Here is a 15,395-nt window from a genome sequence, read left to right as displayed (position 1 = left end):
CTCCCACCACTGTGGTTAACCTTGAGCAAATCACTTGTCCTCTGAGACTCAGTTTCCTCACCTGTTAAATGGGGATCATAATAGTACCTACCTCATGGGGTTTGGGGGACGATTAAATGAAACGGAGCTTATTACAGACTTACCATCATGTCTAGCACAGGAGAAACACATGGTAAATGGCAGCTTTGTTATTGCTTGTACTTTTAAAGGTGTTTTATAATACATAGGTATCTTTGAATTTCCAATATACATAAATTCAGACATTCTCAGAGTCTTAATGCTTTTGAAAACTCAGATAACAGACAGACCATTTAATTCATATTTATTTCACATTTGATCTGTAAACTTTTTATTTAAAAAAAAAATTCCACTGTCATTAGCAACATGTGCTGACATTAGTTTTTCTGTAGTGAAATAAGAGCACAGGCCTTAAAGAGTCTCTGTCTAAAACATGGGGAAACTTGGATGTAAACAAGGTCTCCACCCTCCTCCCTTGACTTTGGGAGTTCATTAATGACTTGATCTCAACCAGAAAAACAGGGAGGAAAAAATGGACAACACTTTGATAACTAAGAGCTCTTGGGGCAGGAACTGTACAGGGCAGGCCCATTTGTCTCTTCAAACTGTTTACCTTGGGCAAATTGTATCAGGTTTGCTTCTTCCACATAATTTCCACTTCTCCGTGTCTAAAAACAGCAGGTAAAAGATTCCCCACAGTCAGCACTTTGGGGGAGGGAGGGGTGCACATACATACAAGATGGAAACATACATATTTTTCAAGCAGTGGCCCCCGAGGAAAGGAGGGAGGGGACACCGGAAAGAGAAGGTTTTAAAGTGAGGTACTGGGCGAAGAAGGATGCATCAGAGGATAATGGCTTTATACACAGGGCTGCTGCAAGGCAGAAAGGTTCATTTACTTCTGTCTTGGTCCATTATTGTAATATTTACATAGGAAAAGGCAATTATGCTGTTAGGCACAGGGGAAAAAATGGACAGAAATCTTTTCCCCCTCAGGAAATCTCAAAGCAGGTCCAGTCCCAAGGGACAGTCACCAGTTGCTGGTGAAAAGGACACAGAGGGAGGTAATGACAACAGAAAAGGGCTCACATTGCAAAGAGGCTTGCCCTGAGCTAGCCACAATGTGTCTGCCTGGAGAGCATCTCCAACAGCCAGGATGCCAACATCAAAAGCCAAGCGACATTGCGGACAACGTGTACTATCAAAAATAGTGTATATTTACAAGGGGGGGATGGGAGGGCGGGCAGGGCTGCCCTGAGCTTTTGTTTAAAAATAGAGTCGGGGGAGGAGGAGAGCCAGGGCTGGGTACCCCCATCTATTAACCCTTTGTGAGCCATCCCCTCTGGGCTCTCGTGCTTGCTCTGAACCACGGTGAGAGCTGGACCCAGGGGAGGTGAAAATACTTTTAGGAAACAATACTGATTTGGGGACCCGCCCAAGAACCCAGGAGGATGCTCCGAGTGAGGAGCGGCCCTAAGAACAATTGGGGGGGGGCGTGTGCCCCCACGGTCCCCCACCCACCCCCAGCCAGTACTTTTCTCTGGTAGGAGAGTGCAGATGCCGGCAGGGCGCCGCAGAGCAACCCTCGGGCCAAGAAACTAGGAATAGGCAGGACCCGGGTTCGAAGAGCTGGGACTGCGTAGACGCGCCCCTGGATCCCAGCGGCCACTGTCTGCGCGAGTCTGTTCGCGGGGCGCGGACTCCGCGCTCACACGATCCGCTTCCTGTCCACCCGGCAAAGGATCTTCTTGAAGGCGCGGCGGAAGTCGTGATTGAAGATGGTGTAGATGACCGGGTTCAGCGAGCTGTTGCAGTAGCCGAACCAGAAAAAGAACTTGAAGAGCGTGCGCGGCACCGAGCAGCCGACGGCCGTGAGCGTGTAGGTGAAGAAGAAGGGGAACCAGCACGCCACGAACACGCCGATGACCACCGCCAACACGAAGGTGAAGCGCTTCTCGCGGTTCTGCCGCCCGCGCCAGCGCGACGCCTTGGCGCCTCCGACGCGCTCCTCCCCGTGCCCGGCCGCGGGTGCCCCCGGCCCCGTCGCCCCTGGCCCGCGCCGCGGCAGGCTGTCCCCGGGCTTCACCTGGATCGCCCGGGCCTTACCCTTGGCCCGGGGGCCGCGCTCGGACCTGCGGGTCTCCGGGGGCCGCTCGGCGTGCTCGGACGAGGAGCTCTCCTCGAGGTCCAGCGCGTCGGCGTCCCGCGGCCCTGCCGGCGTGGGCTCCCCCGGGGCACCGTTGAGCTGGGCCGGCAGCGACTCCGCCTCGGCGCCCACGGGGCCCACGCCGCGCTCCGGGCCCAAGCCGTTGGGTCTGCGCTTGGCGCCCCCCGGCAGCTTGGCGGCGGCATCAGGACCCCTGCGACTGGGCGGCACGCGGGTGCGGCGCTTGGCGATCTGGTAAATGCGCACGTAGACCAGGATCATGATGAGGCAGGGCGCGAAGAAGGAGCCGATGCACGACGAGATGACGTACCACTTCTGGTCGTTGATCTCGCAGCGCGGTTCGGCCGGCTGCTGGCCACCACTGCCTCCCTTCTTCTCGATGGAGATGAGCGGCGGGAAGGAGATGACGGCTGAGATGACCCACACGGTGACGATGATGGCCTTGATGCGGCGTGGCGTGCGCTTCAGGTTGTACTCTATGGCCTGGGTGATGGACCAGTAACGATCCAGGCTGATGGCGCACAGGTGCACGATGGACGACGTGCAGAAGAGCACGTCGAGCGCCAGGTAGATCTCACACCACGCCTTGCCGAAGTACCAGTAGCCCATGACCTCGTTGGCCAGCGAGAAAGGGATGACAAGCGTGGCCACCAGGATGTCGGCCGAGGCCAGAGACACCAGGAAGAGGTTCTGGGGCGCCTTGAGCGCGCGGCTTGTGAACACGGCAATGATGACAAGCACGTTACCGAACACCGTGAACAGCATGAGCAGGCCGGCCAGGCACACCAGCGTCAGCGTCACCTGCAGGGAGTAGGGGGTGGCCCGGGCGCCACCCCCCGGGGCCTCGGTCCCGTTCCAGCTAGCGTTGCTCGCGTCCGGCTGCAGGGAGCCCATGGGCGCGAAGCTGCCTTCGGCCAGCGGCTGCTCCTGGCGGAACATGAACGCGGGTGCCCGCTCGCCTGGGCCTGCTGCCAGCTGCCTTCCGGCCGCTGCCCGTTGGTCCTCCTCTTCCTCCTGCGGCCCGCTCGCCCCGCCGCGCCTCACATGGAGAAGCGGCCTCTGGGAGGCCGAGCCCGAGCTGGGGGACCGCTAAGGGCCCATGGGCCCGGCTCCCGCGAACCGCGCCCGGCCCGCGCTTCGAGCGCTCGGGGTCGGCGCCTTCTCGCTCCCAGCTCCTAAGCACAGCCAAGTTTTATTTCTAAGCGGCGGGAGAGAGTAGGTCGAGCCGATGAGGAAAGAGAGATTTATTCTTCAAGAAGAGAGAACAAAAATCATCGGTGGCCTGATGACTTGGAAGGATAACAGGAAATTAAATATATCTCTATCTATATCTTTGACTCTTGAGCCTGAGCGAAAGCAAGAAGTCTTACCGTGTGCGGGGCCCGCCCCCACCCCGAGAGGCAGCCGAGGGGTGCTGATGCTGGCTTGGGGTCCTATGTCTGTCTCCTTACATCCCCGAAGCGATAACCGACTCTCTCGCTTCCCCCAGACGCTGCGGGGCTGGCGAGGCCCGGGCTGGGGCCAGGGTGCGGACTCTGCCGCCTCTCGGAGCGCCGCGGGACTTCCAAAGTTGCGTGCCCTGCAGGGGCTGGGGCGCAGCGCGCGGAGCTCGGAGGCGGCGGCGGGGTGAGGGGTGTGCGGGCCGCATGAAGGCGCCCCCGTCCTCAGGCGGGCCCGGGCGGGTGGGCGATCGGCCCTCCAGGAGCCGCGGCCGAGGCAGGGGGTCTCCTGGGCGTCGGCCCGGCGAGCTTCGGGCGCTGAGCGCGACGGGACAGCTGGGGTCCGAGGGCAGCGTGAGTTGGGGCAGGAGCGCAGGTCTTGAGGGAGAAGGTGCTGGGGGTGGCCGGGCGGCGGCGCGCCGGCTGCTGGGCGTCTGCACGGAAGCTGGGGCCAGTGCTTCTCCGTGGCGCTCACGGTGGACTCGTTTTATAGCCCCAGGATCAAGCCGGCGTTGCCGAGCAGCCGGCGTCACCCCCACGTGGGAAGCGGACCCTCCCCCGCCCCTTGCGCCTCCCCTCCGCGGGTCTGGAGCCCGCGCCGGGCGCCGGACCCACTGGAACCCCGGCCCCCTGGCAAAACTGGCCCTTTGGGGAGGCGGGTACCTTAACCGAGGGATTTAAAGAGAGTGCCCGGGGAGTGGGGAGCGGTCCCTGCTGGGAATTGGTCAAGCATCTCTGGGACCGCCGAGCAGAACGCGTCGGGCACCCGGGAGTGCCCACATCGAGCTGAGTGGGACTCGGGAGGAAAGGGTGGGGGACCCCCGGCCGAATCGGGAGAAGCAACCACCGGTACGGGTCGCATCCGGAGCAGCCCCGCCCTGGGCCGGGCCACACTTTTCCGCAAGTGCTCCTGGCGGCGGGGCGAGTGGGGCTGGTGAGAGAGGAAGGCGCACGTCAGGATCCAACCCCTGGGGCGAAATGGGAAGCATCCCCCGGGGAGCGGGCCCCGCCAGAGTTCAGAGCTCCGCTCTGGGGAGAAACGGCCACTTGTAGTCCCAGCTGCAGAGCTGTCTGAGAGACACTAGCAGGCCGGATCTGAACCGCGCCCCCTAGACCGCGGTGAGGAGGGGTCCTGGAGCGGAGGCCGCGCGCGGCGGCAGAGCGAGGGCGCACTGACACCTGCCGGCCGCTTGCCGTCACCGCTGCGAAGCTACAGGCCAGCGCCTGTACCCTACTCCCGCCCCTGCAGTCCTTTGCCTACAGAGCCTTCTCCCATCTCAGGACAAATTTGTGTCCAAGCTCAGGAAAAAAGAACCCAGATTTCTAATTGCACTTTGTCATGTTGCAGAAATCTTCCTAAAGCATACACTCTTGTGTGTGTACCGTCTCCCCCAGCGAGAGTGAGGATTGGTCTGATAAAGTCACATCAGGAAGGGCGCTGCAGGCAACAGAGCCCAGGACTGGCATCCCCCCCACCCCGACCGGCACAGGGCAGCCCACCCTTCCCGCAGATGCGAGAGGCCTGGATTCTGCCTGGCTGGTTGCTCTGCTCTGGCCTTCTCTGAACCATTGTGTCTTTGTTGAGGCCGGAAAGCTAGACTCCACCCCCCTCCACACCTCCATTTCAGATGCACACACGCGGCGTCTTTCAGTAAGGGGAGGATGCCGGCCAAGAGAAGAGAGAATATTTTCTATGTCCTCTCTGATAGGAATAGCATGGAGTGGGGGTGAGTGCAGTTTTCCTCTGCCTGCTAGATGTCCTGAGATAGATTTTAACGGCTGCTAGAGTACCAGCTTGCATTGTGCTAGCTGCACTTTTCAAATAAACAGCAGGCAGCTTAAGGGTGAAGCCCAGGAGGATAGGAACTGTCAGCAGGAGAAGGTTCGACCTAAAGAAAAATTGTCTTATTTAAGGACCTACTAAACCGAAATACCTTATGTAGTCAACTAAGCTGGAAGTTCCAAGGATTGAGCAGATTGCCTCTCTGCCCAGCAGGGTTCGGGCTCAGGGGCCGAGGACTAGATTAAGGACCTTGAGCATCACCCTCAACACCAGCTGATGTCTACAGCCCCCACCAGTGATACAGGCCAGTGATACAGTGATTGATGCTGTTGCTCTTGATGTAGATAGTCCTGAAGTCTGTACTTTTCAAAGTACTTCACAGGTGTCTCGTGTGACTTGAGTACGTTTATCTCCTGATTTTTGCTCCAGTGGGATGACCTCCCTTTCCAGTCTTAATTCTGAAGAGCCTTTCTAATCCCCTTTTCTGGAGCATCTAAAGAAAGTTAAGGCAGAATTTCCTCCCTCTGTTGAGTCCATTCTTTTCCATCTTCTAACCAATTCTCAGCTCTGTATATTCTGTCAGGGGGCAGAGATATTGAACTAGGCTCAGTTGGAAATGTGGTTACACTCACCTTTGCACAGAAACTAGGAGCCCCAAACCTCAAGTATGAATGCTAAGAGAGCCAAAAACCAAAGCCCATGGCAATCTGGACTTCACTGTGTTGTTCCCAGACCTTAGGGACTGAGTTTTGAGAGGCTATCAACTCCCATCTCCACACCAGCTGCTGACACACATCTCTCTCCTTCCTATCTCATTTCAGAAGCAAAAAGGGAAATGAAAACAGAGGCCACAGTGTTTTCCTTTCTTGGAATCTCTACTGCTAGCCTGTGTATGACACCTCTTGTCACGTTTTCTGAATGCTTCCCAAACAGCCAGTCATTTTCTTAATTCCTGGGTTTGGAAACTTTTCTCCTAAAATGGAAACAGGCTTTTCAAAGAGCTAGGGTCTCGGAGGCCAATACACCACAATTATTAATAATAACAATAGCTGCCTTTTGTTAAGTTCCTAGTACGCAACACGTCCAGGGCTATATACAGAGCCCTCTTATATGCAGAGTTCTTCCTCTTGATACAAGTATCTTATCACCAAAGGCCCTGCCTCCCTAGTTTGACACTCATGGTCAGTATCTCTGAGCTTTAAAAAGCTGTGTGGGGCTTCCCTGGTGGCACAGTGGTTGAGAATCTGCCTGCCAATGCAGGGGACACGGGTTTGAGCCCTGGTCTGAGAAGATCCCACATGCCGCGGAGCAACTAGGCCCGTGAGCCGCAATTACTGAGCCTGCGCGTCTGGAGCCTGTGTTCCTCAACAAGAGAGGCCGTGACAGTGAGAGGCCCGCGCACCGCGATGAAGAGTGGCCCCTGCTCACCACAACTAGAGAAAGCCCTCGTACAGAAACGAAGACCCAACACAGCCATAAATAAAATTTTAAAAAAAAGCTGTGTGGATGCCATTATTTATTTATTTATTTATTTATTGCTAGAAGATTTAGTGTTGTGCTTGCTGAGTGAGACAGCATTGAGCAGAGAGATATCCACAAAGACAATAATTCTTAACCAGGCCTGTATATCAGCATTGCCTGGGAAGGTGAAATACTCTTAGTGGTGCTCCACCAGGGTAATTATGATTCATCAGGTCTGCAATGGGATGAAGAGTGTGTATTTTAACAAAGCTCTGTGGGAGATGCTAATATGCGTGCTCAGTTAAGACTCACTGCTCTAAGTAATAAATCTCAGTGGGGGCAGGAGTGATGAGCAATTGCCTTGGTGGGGGCAAGAAGGGGGTGTCCAAATGACCTGGGAACTTTTATCAAGCCAGCCTGAGCTACCAAGAATGGGCTCCAAATTGAGAATAACTATCCTGATTCTTCTGGGACAGCCAGGAGGGTGTCACAACCCTCCAGGCACATGAGGCACAACAAACAGTTAAGAGCCACTGTAAATATGGAGGTTGGCATTACTGGCCTGAGGAGAAGTCACTCCTGGGCACACAAATGTGTGTCCACTATTATTTCTACTATTAATAAAAGTAGATACTACAGAGGATCTGAATAGACATTTTCCCAAAGAAGACATACAAACGGCCAACAGGCACATGAAAAGATGCTCAATTGCTCATTGCTAATCATCAGAGAAATGCAAATCAAAACCACAATGAGATATCACCTCACACCTGTCAGAATGGCTATCATCAAAAAAAATCACAAATAACAAGTGTTGGTGAGGATGCAGAGAAAAGGGAACCCTTGTGCACTGTTGGTGGGAATGTAAATTGGTGTAGCCATGGTGGAAAACAGCATGGAGATTCCTCAAAACTTAAAAACAGACTACCATATGATCCAGCAATTCCACTCCTGAGTATATAACTAAAGAAAATGAAAACATTAATTAGAAAAGATATATGCAAAAAAAATATATGTTCATGACAAAATACCCCAACTAGCCAATCCTGAGAAAGAAAAACAGAGCTGTAAGAATCAGGCTCCCTGTCTTCAGACTATACTACAAAGCTACAGTAATCAAAACAGTATGGTACTGGCACAAAAACAGACATATAGATCAATGGAATAGGATAGAAAGCCCAGAAATAAACCCACATACCTGTGGTCAATTAATCTATGACAAAGGAGGCAAGAATATACAATGGAGAAAAGACAGTCTTTTAAATAAGTGGTGCTGAGAAAACTGGACAGCCATATGTAAAAGAATGAAATTAGAATATTCTCTAACACCATACACAAAAATAAATTCCAAATGGATCAAAGACTTAGATCAATATAAGGCCAGGCACTATAAAACTCTTAGAAGAAAACATAGGCAGAACACTCTTTGACATAAATCGCAGCAATACCTTTTTTGATCCACCTCCTAGAGTAATGAAAATAAAGACAAAAATAAACAAATGGGACCTAATTAAACTTACAAGCTTTTGCACAGCAAAGGAAACCATAAACAAAACGAGAAGACAACCCACAGAATGGGAGAAAATATTTGCAAACGAAGTGACCAACAAGGGGTTAATCTCCAAAATATATAAACAGCTCATGAAGCTCTATGTCAAAAAAACAAACAACCCAATCAAAAAATGAGCAGAAGATCTAAATAGACATTTCTCCAAAGAAGACATACTGATGGCCAAAAGGCACAAGAAAAATGCTCAACATCACTAATTATCAGAGAAATGCAAATCAAAACTGCAGTGAGGTATCACCTCACACCAGTCAGAATGACCATCATCAAAAAGTCTATGGGGGGCTTCCCTGGTGGTGCAGTGGTTGAGAATCCGCCTGCCAATGCAGGGGACACGGGTTCGAGCCCTGGTCTGGGAAGATCCCACATGCCGCGGAGCAACTGGGCCCGTGAGCCACAACTGCTGAGCCTGCGCGTCTGCAGCCTGTGCTCTGCAACAAGAGAGGCCGCGATAGTGAGAGGCCCGTGCACCGCGATGAAGAGTGGCCCCCGCTTGCCGCAACTAGAGAAAGCCCTCGCACAGAAACGAAGACCCAACACAGCCAAAAATAAATAAATAAATAAATAAATAAAATTAAAAAAAAAAAAGTCTATGGACTTCCCCAGTGGTCCAGTGGTTAAGACTCTGTGCTTCCACTGCAGAGGGCTCAGGTTTGATCCCTGGTCGGGGAATTAAGATCCCACATGCTGTGCAGTATGGCCAAAAAAGGAAAAAGGAAAAAGAAAATGTCTACAATCAACAAATGCTGGAGAGGGTACAGAGAAAAGGGAACACTCCTACACTGTTGGTGGGAATGTAAATTGGTACAATTACATTACCACTATGGAGAACAATATGAAGGTTCCTTAAAAAACTAAAAATAGGACTACCATATGATCCAGCAATCCCACTCCTGGGCATATATCCAGAGAAAACCATAAATCGAAAAGATACATGCACCCCAATGTTCAGTGCAGCACTATTTACAATAGCCAAGACATGGAAGCAACCTAAACGTCCATTGACAGAAGAATGGGTAAAGAAGATGTGATACATATATACAATGGAATGTTACTCAGCCATAAAAAAACAAACAAACTAATGCCATTTGCAGCAACATGGATAGACCTAGAGATTATCATATTAAGTAAAGTAAGTCAGACAGAGGAAGACAAATGTATGATATCACTCACATGTGGAATCTAATTTTTAAAAAATTATATAAATGAACTTATTTACAAAACAGAAACAGACAAAGATTTCAAAAACAAACTTATGGTTACCAAAGGGGAAACATGGTGGGGGAGGGATAAATTAGGAGCTTGGGATTAACATACACACACTACTATATACAAAATAGATAACCAACAAGGACCTACTGTATAGCACAGGGAACTCTACTCAATATTCTGTAATAACCTATATGGGAAAAGAATCTGAAAAAGGAAGGAATATATGTATATTTATAACTGAATCACTATGATGTACACCTGAAATTAATACCACATTGTAAATCAACTATACTCCAATAAAATGTAAATATATATATGTATGTGTATATATATGTTCATGGCAGCATTATTTACAATAGTCAAGATATGGAAGCAACCTAAGTACCCATCAATAGATGAATGGATAAAGAAGATGTGGTATATATATACAATGGAATATTACTCAGCCATAAAAAAGAATGAAAGCTTGCCATTTGTGACAACATGGATGGACCCTGAGGGTATTGTGCTAAGTGAAATAAGTCAGACAGAGAAAACCAAATACTGCATGATTTCGCTTATAAGTGGAATCTAAAAAACAAATGTATAAACAAAACAAAATAGAAACAGAGTTATAGATACAGAGAACAAACAGGTGTTTGTCAGAGGGGAGGGGGTGGGGAAGAAGAAAAATAGGTGAAGGAGATTAAGAGGCACAAACTTTCAGCTCTAAAATAAATGAGTCACCTGTATGAAATGTACAGTGTGGGGAATTTAGTCAATAATAATGTAACATCCTTGTATGGTGACATATGGTAGCTAGATTTATCATGATGATCATTTTGAAATGTATAGAAATGCCCAAACAGTATGTTGTGTAACAGGAACTAACATGGCGTTGTAGGTCAATTATACTTCAAAAACAAACTCATAGAAAAAGAGATCAGAGCTGTAGATACCAGAGGCAGGGGGGATAGAGGGAAGGGGAATTGGATGAAGGTGGTCAAAAGGTACAAACTTCCAGTTATAAGATAAATAAGTACTAGGGATGTAATGTGCAACATGATAAATATAATGAACACTGCTGTATGTTACATATGAAAAGTTGTTGAGAGTAAATCCTAGGAGTTCTCATCATAAGGAAAAGCTTTTTTCTATTTCTTTAATTTTGTACCTGTATGAGATGATGGATGTTCATCAAACTTACTGTGCTATTCTTTCCATGATGTATGTAAGTCAAAGTATTATGCTGTACATCTTAAACTTTTACAGTGCTGTATGTCAATTATATCTCAATAAAACTGGATAAATAAGTAAATACTATTCATTAGTACTGACCCCATATCAGGTACAATGCTGAGCAGTTTTTATACTCTATATTATTTTATATAATTCCCAAGACAACCCTCTACTGTAGATGTTATTATCTGCCTTTACAGATGGGGAAAACAAGGCTTGGAGAGGCTAAGAAGACAGCCTAGCTAATAAGGTGCATGGTCAGAGCTGGACCTTGTGTTTCCTGATTATAAGCCTGATAAGCTTTCTACATCCCTTTCTGTGGACCTCACCCTCTACCACACTGACAAAGGAGAACCTGCAAGAGGTTCATCAGAAGTGAGAGTGCCGATGAGCTGGCCCATCGTCCCTATTTCCCTGTCCTCCCGGTCCATCTGTGGCTACTAGAGCAGGACAGAACAGGGCAAGACGTGTTTCTTTATCCCACCTCTGATGCCTGCTCTATTGGAGGAAGTGTCAGGCACACTGCACAAAACTGAACATTTCCCAATGACCCACCTGAGGGAGAGCCAGCCAGGAGAGCTACCTGGCTGTGCAGCCCTGGAATGACTAGCCTCCCCTTGGTAGAATCAACTACTCCTTCTCATGGGGCCATACATATTTCTTCCAGAGCTTGGGTGAACCTTTATTGCTCTAGCTTACCTGTTCATTTGTACAGTGGTCTAGTAAGGGGAAAGGACTGTCCTGTACATCTTTGCATTCCCACAGCATACCTAAAAGAAGCTTTTTAATAATCAAATTTATGGAACCTACCCCTTGGAGATTCAACAGGACTTGGGAAGGACCTAGGCATTTACTTTTATTTTTAACAAATACCCGAGTAATCCAGTAAATACCAAATGTAAGACACATTGGCATAGATACTTGATAAGTGTTTGTGTGATGAATGAAGGAAAGAAGTAGTGAATGAATGGATACCACTTACAATTGTTACCCAAAATGTAAGAGGCCGAGAAGAAGGTGGCTAAATTCCAAAATTAGGATTTAGTTAACTAGTTCTGGGATATAGGTATAGATTCTCTCATTCTCTCTCTATCTCTAGTTCTACCTCTATCTATCTATCTATCTATCTATCTATCTATCTATCTATCTATCTATCTATATTTTTTTCCTAAAAGGAGCACGTAAGTAGTGGGAGATGTTCTAACTATCAGCCAGGCAATTTACCAATAAATTTAAGCTGCTTATGCTAAATTATCTGTTTGTCCTGGAATTACATCTGTAAGTAAAGTGTCAGGTAACACTAAAATGCTCCTTGACTTCATTTAAAAAGAGTCAAAGAACTGGATTGGAGGTGATATTAATAGCTTATTACTATTTTTTTGAAGACTTGACTGTCTAAGAAAAAACTGCAAGCCCCATTAGCTTGGGCTCCTGGTCTGTGATTTAACTCTCACAAATAGAAGTTCAGACACAGACACACACACACACACGCAAACACAGGCCACACACCCATGCATATGGACCGTACTTAAACGCACATGGTCACCCGTCTGAACGTGATGAGCAGGTGGGGAACACAATGTTCCCACTGCCTCCCATGCCCCACACACAGCTGGAACCAAATGCTGCAGTAAACTACAAACATCTGTCAAGTCACTGCATTGCTGACACAGGGGCGGGGGCAGGGAGGGGGTGGCAGTCACCAGAAAAATTTCTATTGCTTCCTCTGAGCTATAATTTAATTCCTCCACATTCTTGCTACCAGTGCTGGAGCTCTTTGCAAGCACATTGTTCCTGAAGGTGAATGTAAGCCAAAAGAAAAGCATCACCTCCAAGAGTGTTGTTGGAAGGAGCTGCCTTACTTACCACCTTCCGTGTTTCTCGTCACTGACTGGCAGATCCATCCTGCTTTTCCCATGAAAACAAGTGTGAAGTCCTACCACCACCTTCATCTTTTTTCCAAGGTGCTAGCCCATCCTGCCCCCACCTGGAAGATGAAGCCAAGTGTTTTCTGCCCCTGCAAGGGCCTCCGGCCAGGAGCCAAAAGACAGCAGTCTATGCCAGGATCAACTCTACCGTAAGGATGCCAGGAAAGGTTGGGCTCCCATCTCGCTCTTTGCTGCTGCCGACCTTGCAGGACGTATGTGTGTTTCCCCTAAAATGTGACTGCTGAGAGCTGTGCGCACACGTGAAACTTACCATCACCTCCTGAGTTTTCCAGGTCAGTTCTCACAAATAAGGGCCCTTTCCCACCACATCCAGGTGAATCACCTTGCCTGCTTTGTCCAGAAGCATAAGAAAAGGCACACCTTGAATCAGTTATGGCGAGTGACGGCTATTTTTGGCACACAGGTGAGCTAGAGCCACTGGCCCTTGGGTGTAAAGGAGATACCTGTCACCAACATTAATAACTTTTAAACTAACATTCATTAACCTAATTAGGTAAGGTGAATCACCCTTCACATTTACGCAAAGAAACTATGGAGACCCCATGCCTGAAACACACACACACACACACACACACTGTATAAAAGGTAATCTGGTCATTCTGCTCCCTGGAAATGATTTCTTTTTTCCATTCTCCCTAGTTAATGACACAAGCAAGGCACAATCTTCTCCCTTCTAAAGGGAGGGGTGTCTGCCAGCTCCTGGGAGGCATTAGAGTGGGGTCATTAGGAATTTGAGCTTTGGAATAAGATAAACCTGGGCTCTGGTCCTGCTTCTGTCACTTAGTAACAGTATTAACTTACTTAACTTTCTGGACCTTGGTTTTCTCATATGCAAATGGGGAAAATAGTAGTAAGCACCTCATGCAGGCTCTTAAGTGAGTGTTAAATGAACAAATACACGGAAAATACATAACACAGTGTTCAGTATTTAATAAATGCTTGACATGCATTAAGTACATTTGTTTATTTGGCAAAACTTTCTTCTTTATTAATCTGATTCTTCCTCAGACAGACGCAAAGAGATCCTAAGATCTGCCCACTTAAAGTTTGATAGTTAATAAATTGGCATGAGAGGGACTTCCCTGGTGGTGCAGTGATTAAGAATCCACCTGCCAATGCAGGGGACACAGGTTCTCTCCCTGGTCTGGGGAGATCCCACATGCTGCGGAGCAACTAAGCCCGTGTGCCACAGCTACTAAGCCCATGTGCCACAACTACTGAAGCCTGTGCACCTAGAGCCCATGCTCCACAACAAAAGAAGCCACTGCAGTGAGAAGCCTGTGCACCACAACGAAGAGTAGCCCCCCCTCGCCGCAACTAGAGAAAGCCCGTGCGCAGCAATGAAGACCCAATGCAGCCAAAAATAAATAAATAAATATTTAAAAATTGGCATGAGAAATAAGAATTAAAAACAAAATAAAACTGGGGAAACATGACTTTAATGAGTTTTAACAAGTATTTATTCCTTTTTGTGTGTGAATGGCAAGGGAGGGGGTGGAAGTCCCTTGCCTTGAGACTACATAAAACTAAAAAGCTTCTGCACAGCAAAGTAAAACCATCAACAAAATGGAAAGGCAACCTACAGAATGGGAGAATATATTTGCAAATCATGTATCTGATAAGGGGTTAATACCCAAAATAAATAAAGAATCCACGCAACTCAATCACAAAAATATAAATAAATAAACAATCTAATTTTTTAAAATGGGCAGAGGATATGAATAGACATTTTTTCCAAAGAAGACATACAGATGGCCAGCAGGTACAAGAAAAGGTGCTCAAAATCACTATCAAAATCACTAATCATCAGGGAAATGCAAATCAAAGCCACAGTGAGGTACCACCTCACACCTGTTAGAATGGCTATTATCAAAAAGACAAGAAAGGGAACCCTTGTGCACTATTGATGGGAACATAAATTAGTGCAGCCACTATGGAAAACAGTATGGAGGTTCCTCAAAAAATGAAAAATAGAACTACCATATGATTCAGCAATGCCACCTCTGGGTAAAACACTAACTCAAAAAGATACATGCACCCTCACGTTCATTGCAGCTTTACTTACAATAGCCAAGATATGGAAGCATTATTTACAATAGCCAAGATATGGAAACAACCTGTCCATTAGTAGATCAATGGATAAAGAAAATGTGGTACATATATATCAATGGAATATTACTCGGCCATAAAAAAGAAAGAAATCCTGCCATTTATGACAGCATGGATGGACCCTTAGAGCATTATGCTAAGTGAAATACGTCAGACAGAGAAAGACAAATACCATATGATCTCACTTGTACATGTGGAATCTAAAGAAAACTCAACCAAACAAACAAAAAGAAAACCAAAAACCAAGTTCATAGATACAGAGAACAGATTGGTGGTTGCCAGAGGTGGGGAATAAGGGGTGAGCAAAATGGCTAAAGGGCAAAGGGTACAAACTTCCAGTTATAAAATAAATAAGTCATGGGGATATAGTGTACAGCATGATGACTATAGTTAATAATACTGTATTGCATATTTGAAAGTCACTAAGAGACTAAATCTTAAAAGTTCTCACAAGAAAAAATAATTTGTAACT

The 15,395-nt window shown here is 47.7% G+C and overlaps 1 protein-coding gene across 1 annotated transcript; it reads right to left on the bottom strand.

Annotated features, from left to right (window-relative positions):
• Positions 1-1,610: 1,610 nt before the first annotated feature.
• ADRA2A (adrenoceptor alpha 2A) lies at positions 1,611-5,063 on the bottom strand. The gene has a single exon (XM_082407099.1). The coding sequence runs from the start codon at positions 3,122-3,124 to the stop codon at positions 1,727-1,729; it is 1,398 nt and encodes a 465-aa protein (XP_082263225.1). The 5' UTR covers positions 3,125-5,063; the 3' UTR covers positions 1,611-1,726.
• Between the last annotated feature and the right edge of the window lie 10,332 nt (positions 5,064-15,395).

Source organism: Balaenoptera borealis, assembly GCF_965194805.1.
Source record: "Balaenoptera borealis genome assembly, chromosome: 10".
NCBI lineage: Eukaryota > Metazoa > Chordata > Mammalia > Artiodactyla > Balaenopteridae > Balaenoptera > Balaenoptera borealis.
This window is presented reverse-complemented; position numbering and strand designations above follow the sequence as displayed.

Bases quoted from the DNA above. Each gene is read 5' to 3' on its own strand.
- ADRA2A (XM_082407099.1), bottom strand. From the start codon at position 3,124: ATGTTCCGCCAGGAGCAGCCGCTGGCCGAAGGCAGCTTCGCGCCCATG.